The 19,683-nt window shown below is 36.7% G+C and overlaps 1 protein-coding gene across 1 annotated transcript in view; it reads left to right on the top strand.

The window, feature by feature from the left end:
* Positions 1–1,600: 1,600 nt before the first annotated feature.
* LOC149547850 (alpha/beta-Hydrolases superfamily protein) overlaps positions 1,601–19,683 on the top strand; it is a 51,099-nt gene continuing 33,016 nt past the window's right edge. The window contains exon 1 of the mRNA XM_089791899.1: positions 1,601–2,253. Within this exon, the coding sequence (XP_089648025.1) occupies positions 1,619–2,253 (635 nt within the window). The 5' untranslated portion in view covers positions 1,601–1,618. The remainder of the gene's footprint in view (positions 2,254–19,683) is intronic.

The raw sequence follows: 19,683 nt of genomic DNA, 5'->3' as shown, positions 1-19,683 counted from the left end.
ACTGTGAAAGGAGAGGATCTTAATCGTGGAAAGAAAACTTGGATTTAGTAATATAAAAGTGGTTGAATAAGTAGGGCATTAAGCTTCATAAGTGTCCTAAATTAAAAAAAATTGTCATAGAGAAGTTTTACGGTGCCATGTGCACTAATAACATTGGTAGAAAAAAGGCTTACTACATCCAAGAATTCAACCCAACCAAGGAACATGGTGCGAAAGTGTATCGAGGGGCTACTATTAAAGGAAAAAGAAGGATGTTAGTGGCACAATTAAGGATAGGATCACATCATCTTAGATGCAAGACATGTAGATGGAAGAGGTCCAAAGAGGCTTGGGAGGAGAAAACTTGCATGCTTTGTAGGACACGAGCAATTGAAATTGAATGACACTTTCTCATAGAATGCACAACATATGATGATAGTGAGGCTCATCATGAAATCATCTTGAAGGCTAATATCATGCACAATTTATTTGAAGAAGATAAGATCAACCAAACTGTTGATTTTTTGGTTAAGTTCCATAATAGAAAATAAAATAGAACAAGGAATATGTAAATTGGTTAAGAATAGTGTCTTTTTAGTGCCTTAAATTGTTTAGTCTCATATCATTAAAATCAATCATTAGTTCACTCATACCACGGTAGGCTCCCCTCTCTTGCCATGCTAAGAACAACATTTTTTAAAAAAATTTAAAATTAATAAATAAATAAAATTGTAAAATACAAGTATATTCTTTTGATAAGTGGGAGCTAATTTCCATAACAAGTCAAATTGTGATATTGTTATCAGGATTTAACTATGTGATTTTGAAAGGATTTAACTATGTGATTTTGAATCAAACTCATTGACCCATGTTTCATGAGTAGTGATCAACATGAATCCATCTCTCGTGAGAATAAATGGAACATTTTGCACTTATTGGATCTAGGTGATGCTCACAAGGGTGAAGCACTGGGACTTCTCGGGAGGTCACCCATCCTAGTACTACTCCATCCTGAGCGTGCTTAACTACGAAGTTTCCTCCATGGTTAAACCCAAAGCTTGCAACCCCATTTGCAAAACCTTCACCAAGTGTTGTGCCTTATTGAAATCCCAGTACTACTCCAACGTGAGCGCGTTTAACTACAGAGTTTCCTCCATGGTTAAACCCAAAGCTTGCAAGCCCATTTGGAAAACCTTCACCAAGTGTTCTGCCTTATTGAACCATTTGCAAAACACTTGGTGAAGGTTTTGCAAATGAGGTTGCAAGCTTTGGGTTTAACCATGGAGGAAACTTTGTATTCAAGTGCACTCAAGTTGCTGGTGCTTCACCCCTGCGAGCATCCAAATGAATTCAATGAGTTTGACTCAAAATCACGTGTATTTTTTTTTTTTGGTTAATTTTAATTATCAAATTGAGATTTTTGTCTTGTAACAGCCAGCTCCAACCCTGGCGGGGAAATCAGGATTTAGTTGCCGTTTCAAATATAAAGAAGTTTCAGCCTTGTCTCTGGCAGTCACCACTTGAATACGTATTAACTTCGCTTGCAATTCGTCCAGGAAGTCAACGATGGTTGAGAGAGACGACCGGCTGAATATACACAATGCGCCCGTGGAAGGGTATTATGTTGGGATAGTTAAAAATGGCGTCTCCAAAAACGCCTTGGGGAGACATTACAGAGGAGGAATACTACGCCAGGCAAGGCATAAGCGGTACTAAATCAAGGTTCGAATCCCCGCGGGGCATTTCTCTCTTCACACGAACATGGGCTCCGCTAAATGGCTCTCCCAGTGCCATAATATGCATGCTCCACGGCTATGGCAACGACATCAGCTGGACATTCCAGAACAATGCCATTTTCTTTGCGCAAATGGGCTGCGCAGCCGCAGCCATCGATCTCCCTGGTCACGGCCAATCCGATGGCCTTAAAGGTTTTGTACCCAATGTTGATCACGTGGTGAGCGACTGCATTGCGTATTTTGATTCCCTTTACAGAGATACAAATGTTCCGAGATTTCTTTTTGGGGAATCCATGGGGGCCGCCATTTGCCTTCTCATTCATCTAGCTCAACCTCGGGGGAATTGGAGCGGCGCGATTTTGGTGGCGCCCATGTGTAAAATCTCCGACAATGTGAGGCCTTCTTGGCCTGTCGCCACTTTCCTTACCTTTTTAGCGACGCTTATGCCCACTTTGCCAATTGTTCCTACTGAAGATTTGGTCGAAAAGGCCGTCAAAGTTCCCGAGAAGAGAATTCTCGGCAGAAGCAATCCTCACAGGTGTGGGCTATTTCTGATTAATTGCGTTACTGTTAAGGAAAAATATGTTTTTGAATGAACTAAAGATCCATTTTTTAGAAACCTCAACCGAGAAACACTATTACGACAAACATCAATTTTTTTGAGGCACGCGACTCCCCCATTGGCGATATGCCAGGGATCTAAAGAGGTTTTCAGTCTTACATGTGGTCTTTCAGGAGCATCTTGGTAAGTTAAAATTGGCAGTTACGCACTTTTATTCGGGGTTTTTCCTTTGGATTTGGCTTGGATGAACTAAAGTTGGGAGCCCTTGACAGTTTAATCGTATTTTTTTCGGCATTTACATTCACAATAGTAAATATCTGAGAAAGTTCATAGAAGCATATAAAACGATATTAACTTCATCTCCTTATCCCTGCGCCAATTGGCATCTCTCTGGTCTGGTCAATACTGGCTAAAAAATAACGTTATTAATTGCAGGACCCCGCCCCTAGGCCAACTGGCATATCTTTGGTCGGGTTAAACGATGGCTTTTTTCAAACAATGCTTCTAAAAAGGAAACATCTGTCGTTTTTGTGAAAAATCAAACTATTGCAGTCACTGATTATTAATCTCCTATCACAAATGATTATTAAACTGCTGAAAATAAATTCCCAACTAATATCGAAAAATAACACAACTGCAACTTCATTTATAAAATACGGAAAGAAATGCGCAACACAATGAACACAATATTTTTGGACAAATTGTCCCTGGAAAAACCCCTAAGGGAAAACCAGTTCTACAGATGAGGAATTATATTAAACTTCAGCAAATCAAGAGATACAAAATTCCTTGCCTCTCACTGGCAGAACTCTGACAACCTCCTAATTTATCCCGCTGATATTCCCCGCTGCTATTCTCGCGCTAACACTGCGCCCTTGCTAACACTGCAAGACTGTTTGCTAACACTGCAAACGTTTCTCCAAAACTTCTCTTCACATCCAAATGACCCAATGACCCTTTTCTATACTACTCCTGTTGGTAAACCAACGACCGAGATTAAATCTAACCAACGGCTGAGATTAAGACAACTCGACAACCAATAATAGAATTGGTTGCAAAGTGTCCAAAAGGAATCGCTAAAATTAGTAAATAATAATCATTTACTAATTTTTGGCAAGTGGACAAACAGCTGTCCAAACCACCCATAAATACAACCGCTATTCATAGATAAGGACGAACAACTGTCCAAGCTACCCATAAATAGTGCTGCTATTTCCGGGTCAGAAATAACAGCTGTCCAACTAACAATAATTAACAGTTTTAAGGGTTAAAAGGTTCATTCTGGCATTTTCACGTTTTAATCCCGGGCATTTTTTTTCGCAAAATGTTACCAGAGAGAGTTTTCAATCCCTGTATTTGAATTTGATTTTACAGGTGAATGTATTTTTGTTCTTAATGCACACATTCCCCCTGGTGATCCAAACTTGACCTGCGGTCTCCCACGAGCATCTGATCAATGGGAACTGATGGTCTAGCTTCACACACGTTGTTGTGACCATTTTTTTATTTGATTTCGTTTTGCCATTTTTTAATTGGAAATTACGTTGTTCATTTATAATTCTTTTACTATTTGTTAAGTTTTGCGGAAGAGGATCTCAAATGAGGACTTACAAAAAAATGTTCCTAGGTTCAAGCAAACCAGTAGAGATGATTTTGTTTATCTTTGATGAAAGGTTAGGGAATGTGATTCAAAAGATGAATGAAAATAAGCACGTACAGTTTTAATCAGAAAATCTGTTACTCATTGTCAAAAATTGTGAACTATACATTTTTCTGTAAAACGTGTTTGAAAATTTGCAATAATTTAAAATAGTTCTATAATATTGCCATGATGGAGGGAGTAGAATTTTAAGATTGAAAGTTAAAACTGTGAATTTTAATATTAATTATCGGAAAAGTCACTACATCATAGCATCAAAAATTCAAAAATTCAAGTATCCTCCTACAGCACTGTCATGATAAGTATCAAGAGCTGATAAAAGATATCAGCGACCAAAATTCCAACTACGACATTGTCACTATAAGGTTTACTATATGAAGATCCTATACACAGAGTTCTAAATTCAATAATAAAATGCAGAACTATTGAGCGAACTGGAAACAGGGACAATTCCCAAGAACCAATAACGTTGTTACTACATTCAGCATCATTCATATTAACCGGAGGTTCAAGAGGAGGCATCTCTGCAATGGCTTCCCATTTTGGAGCATGAGGAACATGAGTTTTTTGTATCTCCTTGTTCTGTTCTTCAATTTTAATGTTCTCCTTGGCCACAAACTGTTTGAGAGCCTCCCTTTCTTTTTCATCCAGCATCTCACTGTATCTATGAAAATAGTGTGCCAATTTGATATCAGTTTTATACACCAACATAGCTCCCTCCTGTAGTAGTATCATAAATCTGCTTTTGGGAGTCTCCAAGACAGCAGAAAGCTGTGACATAGTAGAGTAGTATGTGAGTTTAATGAAAAACCCAGTAAAGTCTCTTTTGGATCCCTGGAAAACCTCATCATTTCTCTTCTTCCAAATAAACCCAAGGACTTCATTAGAAAAGGCAGACCAAAATTTGTTAAGTTTAGCATAAAAAACATCCACAAAGCCAGCAAGAATTTCAATCCAGGAAAAATTAAAGGGCTAATTCCATGAAACAGGTCTACCAAAGAAAGACCAAATCAACAAAGCAAATTTACATTTTAAAAATATGTGCTCAGTGGTTTTGGGAACATGACAAATAGAGCATCAAGGGGTAAGATGCCAAGCTGACTCAAGGTGTTACCAACAACCAAGTTTTTTTTAGCGAAAGAGTCCATCTGAAACAAAGCTTTTTAGGTTCACTAGGTTGGTGTCACAAAAAGTCTAAGATGAAATGCCATTTAGGGTTCAACCAATCAAGACACCAGTTCTTGTTCAAAGCTTTACGAATAGTATCCTCCTCTTTAATCATATTGTAGATCTTCTTAGTAGAAATGTCCATAAAGGAATATCCATCTTTCCATTTAATCTTGATAAACATGTCAGCATTAGAGACCAGCTTGCCAAGGAAAAAGGACCCATTGCTTTTTTGATTAAAGCATATGTCTTTTTATGAGTATGTGGCACATCAAACTTATTCCCCAGCTTGAACTACTTATTTCAAGAAAAACAATTGGGCAAGACTGCAAACCTGATTATCAAAATCCACCGGCGAAGAGATGAGTTAGTCAAGAGGTTACAACTTGCTTAGGTTCTTTTCCTCTTTTCTAGGGGTGTGTTCTAGCTTGCGAGATCCATAGGATGCTTTGGCCTTGTGGACATTATTAAAATCTTTCATTCATATATTCATTCAGTTCATCTCAAGTCCCTATCTTATTGTTAATCAAGATGTTCTCAACAACAACTACGCCTTTGTGATACCAATATTTAGCAGAGCAGCTTTGGGTAAGAGCAAGAGGTTTATTATTCAGTTGGATTCTCCACCTTAAGGACCTATCAATGACAGAGAAACAATGAGGACATCAACAACACCTTTGAAGCATAAAAGCTTTCTCACTTGGGACCAGGCCTTCCATAGTGAAGTTAAAACACTTGATCCAAAAACTTTTATCTTAAAATCCCCAAGAATTACATTTGAAAATGACAGTTCCTTCCATCTTTTCCCCTTTCTAATGGTAGATTTGACAGTATTGTTTTAATGAGTAGTTTCTAGGGCTCATTTCCGGTGACAGATTTAAAAATCCATTTTGAGGCAAGGGCCATACCATAAGTTCTTAGATCTCGCATACCCAATCCCCCATGATTTGGGCATGCAGCACCAGTTCCAATTGACAGCATGTCTTTTCTTATTACCTTACCATCTGACCATAGAAAATCCCTCATAATTCCATCCGATTTCCAAAGTTGATTACCAGCGAAAAGCCATGCAGAAGCAAAGTAGATAGAGTGTGATGCTAAAACTTTCTGAACCACCTGTGCTCTCCCAGCTAGAGACAAAAGATGAGTTTGTCACTTGTGATGCTTCTTTTCAATTTTGGAGTAGATCTGGTTCCACATGTCCTTTGAAGAAGGAGACACTGCAAAAGGAATGCACAGATATCTGACAATTCCATTAGGCCCAACCCAGCTCCAACCTTTTTGGTCTAACCAAATTGGTTCAGTATCAGTCCATCCTAGAACAGTGGATTTATGTGGGGCAATGTTAGCACCTGAAGCCAAACAAAAAATTACAACCTGTTAACCATATTGTCAAAGTTCTCTTCATTGATTTCTACAAATAGGGCTGTATCATCAGCAAACTGAGTATCAAGTAGTTCTTCCTGATTAGGGAGAGTGATTCCTTTTAGTGGAGGACCTAGGGTTGGGGATCTCATAATGTAAAACAGTGCATCTGCAGGTAAAACATACAGTGCCCGGGCAATTGGACAGCCCTGTGTGATTTTTGCAGCCTAATAGGATCAGACAACTCCCCATTAATATCAGTAGATGAATCTTTAAATAAAATGTCAATTTAATTACAATAGTATGGAGGGAATCCAAATGCTTTCAGCATCGCTGGAATAAAAGATTCTTCAATCCGATCATATGCCTTTTCAAAGTCTAAGAGAACTAGCAGAGTTTTTCCCAACTTCTTTAGCCCAATATAGTGCTTCCCAATTTGTGATTAGGCTTTCAAGAATGTATCTGCCTTTAATAAATCCAGTTTTTGGAACTGTGAATTTGTTAAACTGATATCTATATAACAGGATAGCATATTACCTTGCTTTTTGTGCCATAAGTAGGATATACTTTTCATTTATATTAGTAAGTATGACCCATGTAATCCCCTGTTGATTGAATAGTTGATAACACTATGAATGGTTAGCTGCTTCATGCAACCTGCCTCTTGAAGGCTTTTAAAGAATGAATATCAATGGCACTTCTAGAGGAAACCTGGACTCAACTGGAGCAAGGACTCTGGTGTGCTCTCCCTTTTAAACCTCTGGCTTTTTTTCTGGGAGCCAAAATAAATAACGAGGAATAAGTGCTGGTGGTGCTGGATGTCTTCAAGGTGGCCTTTGCAATGGGTTGTAAAATGCTGATTGCTCAATGGGATTCCCAGATTGTTATTGGTGGTTTTGTCAAAAACTCTTTGAAATTTTGGAAGCTCAACACTATCTTTACCAAAGTTATATTTGCACTTTGTTTGAGGAAATGCAATTGGGTGGCAGATTGTTTGGCTAATGCTGTCATCAGTTAGTTCCCCCTTTCAACAAAATTCAGTAATCTTTTGGAGGATCAGAAGAACCTCTCAATTCTGCTTCTTGCAAGTATTCTTCATTCTGCAAAGGGTGATTGCTTCCAGTTTCTGCATATCTTCCACTTCAAATTATGGATTTAGTTGATTTGAAAGCATTGCTAGGTTATGAATAGGAGACTTCCACATGCATATTTATTACTTTTAATCATATGTGTGTACTTCTTCTCCTAGCACTTATTGAATTGTGGGAATTACCACTTGAATCAGTTTTCCTTGCCCCTTTCCCAGAGCAGATGGAGCAGGTAGTTTATAAGAGGCATTTGAGAGCACAAACAGGATGCAACATGGACACCCTTCTGGGATTCTCCCAATGATGAGCTGATTTTGTATCACCATCTGCACAGAATCTTTATAATTCTTGGTGTTTCAACATTAAAATTCATTGAAGAAATCTTGATTGTTGATGGCTGAGCAATACAGAAGCCCTCTGCATTTGAGCCACTGTGGTGGAAGATTTTATCAATAAATCGGGTTATCAGGACTCGAGATTCAGAGACTTAAGAGTGGCAAATCAGTTGCATTCTGGCCTGTGAGAACAATGTTCTCTTCTTTGAGAATTCAGAGGGAGTGGATGATCAAATTGAATGATGAGCTTGACTGCATACAGGTGGAGTTGACAGATTTGTGAAGGGACTTCCTTTCACTGTCGAGGAAACACAATGAACTGGCCACTTACTTGCAGGATTTGGCTATCTGATTGGATGACCAGTGCATCATTCTGTGCAATGGATGCTCGGAGATGTCAAGCTTGTTCATCCTGCCTGCGGCTTCCAAGGATCCAGTTTCTTGGGATAAGAAGCAACCCTTCCTTGAGCCAGGTCTAAGTGGCAGTCAGAGCACATGGCTGCAGATCTGGATTAAGCAGATTGTTTATTTGAGTTTTTTCTAGGATGTTATTTGTGAAAGTGTTGACATTGAGGCTCTTATTGGGTTTTTGTTGGTATATGGGTTACACCCTAAACACAACCTCTTGGTTGGTTGCAATAGTTATGATTGTACTTGTTTTAGCCTCACTGTTTTTTGTTTGTCTCTAGATTTTTTTGCTTCTTATATATTTGCACCTAAGTTGCCGGTTCGGATTTTGGTTTGTATGTGGGTTTTTTTTGGGCTGGGTTTGGGTTGGTTTTCGGTTCGTCTGTACAATTTTTTAAAAAAATATTTAAATTTATTTATTTATAATTTTACATATATGTAAACATATGCTGAAGCAAATAAGTTCATACACCACTATGCTAATATTAAAGCAATTTAGCAACATACACCACCATATATATTAATGATTTAGTTCAAATATGATGACAAAATGTCAAAATACACAACTATACCAATGTTTCAGTTCAAAAACAATAATGTCAACATTACTAATCAGTAATCAGTCATGTGATCAAATATTCTAAAAAATCATCAAATAATTTATCATCATTAGGCGCAGATTAGAAGCACAATTAGTGCCACTAGCATTAATAGTTTTAGCTGTAGCCTAAGGATCAGCTTCAACATCACTATGTATCTCATCATCATGTTCACCATCATCAATCGCAAGTGCATCAAAGTGACCTTCCAGCTCTAAAAACTTTGGTTCAACATCCCATTGTTTTGCCTCCCTTTTTTTGTAGGTATTCTCTCTGTGAGTTGTGAGCCTCGAGTTTGAATGCACAATGACCAAGTATCATCATCATCATGTTCACCATCATCAATTGCAAGTGCATCAAAGTGACCTTCCAACTCCAAAGACTTTGGTTCAACATCCCATTGTTTTGCCTCCCTTTTTTTGTAGGTACTCTCTGTGAGTTGTGAGTCTCAAGTTTGAATGCACAATGACCAAGTTACCTGCCTTCTTGTAGTTTAGTTGGTTGCGTTTTATTGAGTAGATGGAGGAGTATGTGCTCCAATTCCTCTCAGATGACGATGAACTAGCAACCTATCAAGATTTACAAATTTGACATTACAAAGTGAAGATTTTTGAGTATTTATCAACAATAAATTAGAATCTTAAGATTAAAGAACTTACTTGTGATAAAGTTTTGATGGTAATCTGCTACAAGTGTCGGTACATTTGTCCATGGAAGTACCCCCCTTTATGAGCATCAACATTGTTCTTCTTCAAGAGCATTAAGACCACAATCATTGGTGCTTGTGAAACTCATAAATTCAGACCTCACTGGAGGTTGTAGGTGCTCGAAAAAGAGTCTTCGGAGGGCTTCCTTGTAACCTTGTGCAACTTCAGGATCTCTGCATGGGCAAACTTTAGTGTTACTCTCGTTGAGGACCGATTGGCTATAGAACTTGGGGCTAAATGCAAAGGCAAGTAGATGCAAAGGGTAGTCATTTTGTTCCATTTGTCTACTATGATTACTTGGAGCTCCTCAAAGAACTTTTTTTCATCAGGATCTTGCTCTTTCTGATTTATGATGGTTCTTATATCCTCAATCATGGAGTCAATGCTATCATATACATCACTCAAGCAAGGCCTATCCATGTCAGTGTATTGGATCATGCTCAATATAGGCTCACTGAACTTCAGAAGGTACTCAACATGATCCCATGAAGAGTCATATAGTATCAATGCCTCAATGGCTGTTGCCTTGGCACTATTAGATTGCCTCCATATGCTCCAATTAGCATTGGCTATCATTCTAGACAATGCCTCTTTAACTTTGACAAGGCGTCTCAAAACAATAGTGTTAGAAGCAAAGTGGGTCTCAACAACCTATTTTAAGATCAAAATAATAATAGATTAAAAATTTATAATCAAGTAATCTATTTAAATTTAAAAAAAAAAAAAAAAATAGTATTTATTAAACTAATGTAACTAGATTTCTAAACATGTTTAAATTTTAAACAATTGAACTTACCTTCAAGAGCTCCGATTTCTAGAATTGTCCAAATATGGCTTGTGTCATATGGTGGTTTGTGACAAACATTTGGATATCTTGTGTCTCTTCATACATTTTTTTATCCTTTCAATCTTAGTGCCAATTTTTGGCAGCATTAGATTGAGTGAGTGGACAACATTCACTCGATTTATTTTTGAGCTACATTCGGGTTCGTTCTTATAAGTTTTTTATTTATTTTAAAATTATATATGTAAACATATGCTGCAGCAAATAAGTTTATACACCACTATGCTAATATTAAAGCAATTTAGCAACATACACCACAATATATATTTACGATTTAGTTTGACTAGCATGACAAAATCAAAATACACCACTATATCAATGTTTCAGTTCAAAAATAGTAATGTCGAGATTACTAATTAGTAATCAGTCATGTGATCAAATATCATAATCAATCATCAAAGAATTCATCATCATTAGGTAGTTGTAGATTAGAAGCACAATTAGTGCCACTAGCATCAGTAGTCTCACTTGTACCCTGAGGATCAGCTTCAACATCACTATGCATCTCATCATCATGTTCACCATCATCAATTGCAAGTGTAGCACCTAAAATTCTATGGGCATCCTTGCCCACATCATTCCCTTTTGAAACCATCATTATTCGGGAGAGGGACTAGTGCCCCGCCGGCTGCTTAGAGTTGCCATCCATGGGTGTTGCTAATAGAGTTGCCATCGGTTAGAACTCCCTGCCTTAAGGAGCTGAAGTGGGCTTCCAACACTGTAGACTCTGGTTCAACATCCAATTGTTTTGCCTCCCCTTTTTTTGTAGGTATTCTCCTTGTGAGTTGTGAGCCTCAAGTTTGAATGCACAAAAAGACCAAGTTATCTTCCTTCTTGGAGTTTAGTCGGTTGCATTTTATTGAGTGGACGAAGGAGTATGTGCTCCAATTTCTCTTAGATGATGAACTAGCAACCTATCAAGATTTACAAATTTGAAATTATAGAGTGAAGTATTTTGAATATTTATGAACAAGAAATTACAAATTAGAATCTTAAGATTAAAGAACTTATCTATGATAAAATTTTGATGGCAATGGGCAGCAAGTGCTAGTACATTTGTCCATGGAAGTACTACCATTTATGAGTGTTTGGTGGATGTTTTGCAACCAACAGTTTTGGGTAAAAATTTAGTCGCAAAATAGGATGACCAGCCACAGCGTGTGAGATAGAGTCTCTCCTATCTTAAAGGGAAGGCTCCCCCTTCTCACCATTTCTTGGAGCAACTCAAGGTAAGCAAGAAGTTGAGAGATTTTATAAAATGGGTGTTACCAATATCCTTTCTTCTTAACTTTCAAGAAAGAATCCACTTACTCGTGGAGCGAGTAATGGGCAGGGTGAATCTCTAACTACACTTCTATCAAGAGTTGGAAACAGTGATACCGATAAACCTTCACTAACTCAAAGGCTAGCTGAAAATGTACCGGTTTGGCTCTAAGTCCGGTCATATTTCTATATGAAAATACTTTACAATTAGGGCACAAAGACTCCTAAAAGTAAGAATAACTTAACTATTTTGCGAATTAGGTATGAAGTATAAGCTATAGACAAAGCTTCTAGCTATACACTTTCACAATTGCTGTTGGTCAAAGCTCTGGCTCCAATTGCTTCTTAGCTCTTTTATATTCAATTCACGAGATACAATTACCAAAAACACAAGATAACATGAATCAAAGATAACTTAGATGAATTATAGACAAAGTTTATACAAGTAACAATCTCACTTAATCAAAGTTAAGTCTCAAATGCTCCTTTGTATTCACTTTTCTCTCAAAATAGTGCTACACAAACAAAGTTCTGCTAAAACAATTTCTCCAGAGCTCTCTTGCATACAATAATAGATAAAAGATGATTTTTACAATGAGGAGGCACTCCTTTATATAGGCATAGGAGTTGAGAAAAAAGTAGAGAAAAAAGTGGGAGCAACTCAACCAACTTTGACTTAGTCTAACTAGAAGAGAAATTATAGGGTTATATGCAACTGCACATGCAACTTGCATTACATCTTTTATGCACATGCAACTCGCATTACATGTTTTATGCGTTTGCATGTAATGCATCCTTTTGAACCTACAAACTGAAATAAAAAACAAAAACAACAATCTCAAAGATTGTTTCTTAGTGCCTTGAACTTGACGATGATATAACGCATTGTGGGAAGATCAACAATTGCCATGATCTTTGATATGGCTTCAACTCTCACTGCATTTGCATACGCTGATTGTACAACTTTGAAATTTGTTGCCAAAGAATCCAACAAATGTTTTGTCGAGGATTTATACAAGACAAACTTGTTCATTGTGTGCGAACCTAAATTTTTAGAATCCACATCAGCATTGTTCCTGATTGTATATTCTGAGCTTATCCTTTCCACTGCAATGAGATTATCGGATTCATCAATAAGATGACATCCCATCTATTCCAAATCACAGGTAACACTTGTTTCAACTGCTTGACAATCTCCAAAGGCCGCCTGCAACTTTGTGATCAACTTTCTCAATGTTTCCTCTTTGTAACCAATAAGTCCTTGAAATCTGAAGAACATTTCACATGACAGAAGAATGTCACATGAGACCAAGGCATCGAGATCAAATCTTACCATTTCATCCCAATCATTAAGTATTTCTTTCAAATTATCCGCTTCTTGAGTCAAAGAAGAGATCAAGTTTCGCTCCATTTCATTCATCTCTTTGACACACTTAAGATTTGCAAATGTCTCCGTGATGGCTCAAACTCCTATATAAATGATTTCCCCTATCTAACTCTTGACGGCTTCAATCAACTTTCTTTCCTTGGATGTCTGAGACATAACAACACTCTAAGAAGATTGTTGCCGAATGACCTCCTTCAGGCGAGAAACCTCTTGTTTCAGTTGATTTTTCTTCTCCCATAGCTCATGATTGCTCTTTGATACATTGACCAATGCATCTTGAGCATGTTGTAAACAACTCAAACGTGATTGTTTCCAATTCCCTCCAATAAGTTCTTCTGTACGTTTGTCCACCAAGGGCTCAACAAATTCAACAAATTTGGTTTTACCTGAATCGACCAAAATCCTTGAAACAATCTTATCGTTTAAAGATTTGGATTTGGTCTTCTTAACAGGGAGATTATTTGGTGGTACGACCACTTTTCTTCTCTTTGTTGTTATTCTACTCAACCATACAGGCAAGTTGAAACCTTCATCCGCGGAAGCAGATACAATGGAAACCATTGGCATTGATCTAGATTGTATTTTTGTCGTGACAAAGCAAGATTCAGTTTGCACACTTGAAGGCATAGGAACATGTTGAGAGGATTCTGTCATGAAAAGCTCAAAACCCGTCAAAGATGTATTAAGTTGGGAAACTTGATCACTTGTAAGAGTTAGAAAATCCTCAAACACATTTGCGAAATGCTCATATTGTTCATTTGCGGGAATGAGAGGAGCAATAGAAGAAATAGGAAGAGCTATTATATTGACTTCTGAGACTGGAATTGAAGGAGTGAAAACAATGGAGAATGAATCCACATCGTCATCTACTTCATCTAGAAAAGGTGCTTCTTGTATAGATGGTGCACGAGTTTGTGTAGGTTTTGAGGGAGATATGATCATGACTTCCCCTTTTTCATCTGAATCTTCTCTATCAGATTCTGTCTCCAGTTCTTTTAATTCTTCCTCTGATTCTTGAACTAGTTCAGAGATCTAAGATGACTTAGAGCCTTTTCCACCCTTTAATTTGAACTTGAGAGAACCCTTAGCATGAGAAGATGAGGCACCATCTTTCCCTGTGATCTCCAGCTGTGACTTTTTACCAGGAGGACCACAACTTCCACAATCCAAGCCCATCTTAGGATTTACTCTTTTAAGGCTTTTATTTTTCAGCCATTTGTTGGTGTTTACCAAAATGGATTGAAATCTATCCATGATAGATGTACTTTTCTTCTGTTGCCACTGAATAGGAAAAGGGCACTTTTTATCAAAGCCAACTTGATGAAACTCTGGATCAAGGATGTTGTCGTCATCTTCAACTTGAAAATCTGAAGGGATCTCCAACATGTTAAGATCGATTATCTGTTGTAGGGTTAATTTGCAGTAGTCCATCTTCATAATGTCCAACTCTGTTCTTATATCAATCCAAATGTCCTTGATGTGATGAACATCTGTGTAAGCTCTTTTCATTTGAGAATTTATTTCTCGGTAATCAAAGTCGAATCTAGCATTGAACTTCTTCAAGGTGATCAACTGCAACTTTGCTTCCATGTTCTTTACTTTGGGCACAAAATTGATTGAATAGTTGCCAATCGCCAAGGGTTTGGCTGAAGTTATACTGAAACCAAGCTTATGCATAACATGCTAATCACTTTGCACGTCCATGAGCTGTCTAGCTAGGTCCATCAAGATGATTCGATCTGTAGCATACCTAGGTAAGGTTTATGGTTCGCCTTTGAAATACCCAACTCTTAAATATGTAAAAGTTGGAAATTGAATGAAAATACAGCCATATTGATTCACCTTTTCCCATGCTGCATCACATATCCTCTTGACGAATAATTATCGATTGAACAAGCACCAGAAATGCCCAAAGAAGGCATTTTGTACTCTTTTGTAATGAAATTTACTATTTGCTAGAGTGATTTGGTCATAGTAATCCCAAACAAGAATCTAAAGATGACCTCCCTTAGTTGAGAGGCCAGAGAAAGACCCTATGGTAGCAGCAATGTAAACAAGGTAAGAGTTCACGTAGAAGGGTGTTGAAGTTCTCATGTTGAGTATTTGCTGGCAAAGTGCAGTGCTAATCAACTCCCCCCAAAAGATGTATTCTCTATTTTCCATGATTTGAAAGATGAACTTGTACATCTATGGCTCGAAATCAGTAGAATCTTTGAGATTGCAAACTTTGTTGAGAAGGATGATGAGATCTTTGTACTCTTGTTTGAAGTTAGACCGATGAACGGTCTTTGGCCATCTTGAGAAGTTGTTTCTTTTATTGTCTAAACAGTATTGGTTGACATATTTTTGATAATCACCTTTCTTCTCATAATAGCATATCAAAGATGATTCCTTGTTTAGATTTGCACATTTTGCTTTATGTGGTACTTTGAAGATCTGCTCAATGAAATCTAAATCAAGACTAATAACAACCTTGCTGTCAGCATTCATGATAGTTTTTGATTTTGGAGTAAAATGCTGTGCACATCCAAGAACAAAATCAGGTTCTATGGCCGCCATAGGAAATGAAGACACCAAGTGAATGCTACTTCTTTTGGTGTGTTTCATCTCGTGACCAACAAGATTTTCAACTCTCTGTAGAAAATCAGCCATGTCGACATAACCGATCATTGTGTCCATTACATTATTAAGAACAGATGCAACTGAAGATAGAGTTGCATGTGCCAACTTTTTATTGTATTGGTATTTCATTTTTCCTTTGGATTTTGATGAGGGCATCTCTTGCATTTGTGCTGCAATACAAAAATCCCAAAACATACATACATCATCAGGAGGAATCGCCATACAAGTTGATCTGCGATCAGCAACAAAGATTCGGAAATAGATTGGAGACTTTATAAATCCGATGAAATGATCTCAAAAGAAATCATATGCATATGTAGTTAATGAATACGAAATGAATGAAAAACGGAATGAAGTGTTATGAAGGCGAAAAATGGAAGATGGAATGAAATGAAAAAGTGTGAAGGTGGAACACATGGAAATGCGTGTGAATGAAGATTGCTGATTTCAAATGTGACTTAGGGTCTTCAAGATGTTATTGCATGAAAAATGAGTACATGTAAGTGCAACATGCAATGGAGAATGGAAAGTGAGATGAGATGCAAATGCAGATGGAGGATGAGCTTTACATGTAAGTGCGAATGGAGGATGAGGTGCGGAGTATGGAAAGATGCGGAAACATGTATTTGCTCATGAAAGCGCGAATGCATATGGAGAGATGGAAATGAAAAATGGAAGAGGGATAATGAACTTTATAATCATCTTTGGTGACAAGGGGAAGTCAAAGTACATGGAAGATGAAAATGGCATCTTTTTGACTTTTCAAAAAGTGACTTTTAATCAAAATCGGGGTTTTGAGATGCTATTGTATGTAAGGCTTTTCGTGTAATCGTGCTGTGCGAGTGAATGCGAAAAGTGAGATGAGTGTGAATGGAAGCGAAAAATGAGATTACATGCATGTTCAGATGGTGAATGAGATGGAAAATATGTAATCGCATTTGTCGGATGAGATATGGAGTGCTGTGACATGGAAGATGGAAGTGAAACGTGATGATGCTTTCGCATGAAGTGAGACAAAAACAAGTTCTTGGGAAAGAACTTGCAACTCCTTCAAAGTGGAGAAAACCGACAAGCAAGCACAAAGCACAAAAACTCAAAGAAAAACATACCTTTGGTAAGTGACTCAAGCATGTCAAGATGCAAAGCACTTCAACACACAAATTCGAATTTGGAAATTGGGGAAAAACCTAAAACATGAAAATGAACAATTTCTTCATTTTTAAAGGAAAAATGCACTTCCCATGGCATTGATTTCAACAAGTGGCAATCATCAAGCAATAATATGCATAAAATCAACAAGATAAGCACACATTAAATAGCAAGAAAGAAGTCCACTTACATGAAGATTAAGTGCCAAAAATGAAGGAAAAAGATGCTCCAATGTTGAAAATGTCTTCAAAAGCACTTCAACTTTTTCCAACTTTGCAAATTCAAATGGGAGAGGGCAGCAAACAAGGTGTTTTTGGACAAAGATGCCAAAACTTGCCCTAAACTTGTTGCAAAATCCATTTTTGCATGCTCAAGCTATGGGATGTTTTTGGTGAAAAACGTGTTTCACCAAGGAGCATGATCAAAACATTTTGATCATTAAAGGTCAAAACGTGTATCATAATGCAATGTAAACACCATATAAGACCAAATCAATTCTTCTTGGAGCAAAAACGTTAATAAAAATGGATTTATTTGAAGTTTTTTCTCAAAAACATGCCCTAGGATAGAGCTTAAGAAAACTATTTTCAGCAAGATGAATCCATTATTGATGCTAGAAAATCCATTGCTAAGAAAAACCAACCTTAATGGAGAAGATCTCGTGCAAAAACCTCAAGTAAATCTCTCACAATGAACAAAATCTGGTTCTTGGAGAGCAAATGCATGTGTTCTTGGCAAAATCAGACATTTTAGGGGTAGAACATGTTTTAAAATATGCGTTTAATTGAAATTGCACCTTTTGGGGTGACATACATATTTTAAAAACTTGCAACAAGGTAAATCAGACTTTTTAGAGTGCATGACACATTTTAAAATATGCATGTAGTCAAAATCACACCTTTTGGGGTGACATACATATTTTAAGTTGTATGTCACATATTTGGTGCAATGACATATAAAACTCAACTTTTCATGCAATGACATCATAAAGGTCCACTTTTGATAGTCTTTTGATGTAATAACATTAAAAAGGTCCACTTTTGATAGTCTTATGTTTTCAAGTTGAACTTTATATGTAGTGACATGTAAAATGTCCACTTTTGATGGATTTTACATGTAATAGCATATAAAATATCCACTTTTGATAACTTAAAGCCATATATCAACTTAATTTCATAAAAATGTTACTTTAATGAAACATAAACAATATTTATATATCGTATTAAAAATATAACACATAAATATCATTTAAAAAGTAACATTTAAATGAGCATTTGATTTAAAAATAAAAAATTAAATTGAAACTATATAGTTTATATAGTCACTTTAAGTGAAAAAAAAGAAGTAACTCAACTTAAAATTATAACATAAAGTACACTATAGTTACTTTAAGTGAAAAATTTAAAGATAAAGTAGCTTAAAAACATAGTATAAAGTGAATTTAAGTTATATTTTTCAAAAAATGAATGTCAAATTAAAAATATCTTTTTCAAAATGTAAATGTCAAATTAAAAATATAATATGATATTTTTAATTCGTGGTGTTGCATTAAAAATGTCCATTTTTGAGGCACTAAAATGACCATAACTCTTGACTGACAACTCCGATTACACTCTAGGTTAGATCAAAATGAAGCAAAAACCAAAAGCCATGACATGAGCAAAACCAAAGGACTAAAAACTAACAAATGCAAATTCAAAAGCAAAGAAAAGGATGATAAAGGCCTCAAAAATCAAGCAAGGGCTATAAATAAAGCAAAACAAAAAAGACTTGACGAAAGCCTTCACTAAAACAATTTGATATATGAATTGAAGTTGATCGATTGATCAACATTAAGAAATTGAATATCAAATTCAACTTAGAGAAATGCGAAACTTGCATGAAAAAGTTTCATGCTGTTACCGATATTTTGTGGTGACAAAATGCAGGACAACAATGAGCATCAACATTGTTTTTTTCTTCAAGAGCATCATGACCACAATCATCAGTGCTCGCGAAACTCATAAATTTAGACCTCACTGCTGGCCGTAGGCACTTAGGAAAGAGTCTTCGGAGAGCTGCCTTATACCCTCAAGCATCTTCGAGATCTCTGTATGGGGCAACTCTAGTGTTACTCTCCTTGAGGATAGAGTGGCTATAGAACTTGGGGCTCAATGCAAAGGCAAGTAGATGCAAAGGAGTAGTCATTTTGTTCCATCTCTCTACCATGATTACTTGTAGCTCCTTGAAGAACTTTTCATTGGGATCTTGCTCTTTCTCATTTATGATGGTTCTTATATCCTCAATCATGGAGTCAATGCCATCATATTCCTCACCCAAGCAAGGCCTATTCGTGTTAGTGTATCAGATCATGCTCAATATAGGCTCAGTGAGCTTCAAAAGGTACTCAAAACGATCCCACCAAGAGTCTTCTGGTATCAATGCCCTAATGACAACTGCTTTAACACTATTAGATGGCCTCCATACGTTCCGATTAGCACTGGTTACTATTATAGAGAATGCCTCTTTAACTTTGACAAGGTGTCTCAAAATAATAGTGTTGGAGGCAAAGGGTCTCAACAACTTTTTTAAAGATCAAAATAATAATAGATTAAAAATTTAAAATCAAGTAATCTATTTAAATTTAAAAACATAAAATGTTTGTCATTTACTAAACTAATTTGACTAGATTTCTAAACATGTTTAAATTGTAAACAATTGAACTTACCTTCAAGAGCTCCAATTTTGATAATCATCTAAATATGGCTTGCGCCATATGGTGGTTCGTGACAAACATTTGGATATCTTGTGCTTCTTCATACATATTTTTAAT

The sequence above is a fragment of the Cupressus sempervirens genome, chromosome 7 (genome assembly GCF_028749045.1).
Source record: "Cupressus sempervirens isolate cs-2001-9-10 chromosome 7, ASM2874904v1, whole genome shotgun sequence".
Lineage (NCBI taxonomy): Eukaryota > Viridiplantae > Streptophyta > Pinopsida > Cupressales > Cupressaceae > Cupressus > Cupressus sempervirens.
This window is presented reverse-complemented; position numbering and strand designations above follow the sequence as displayed.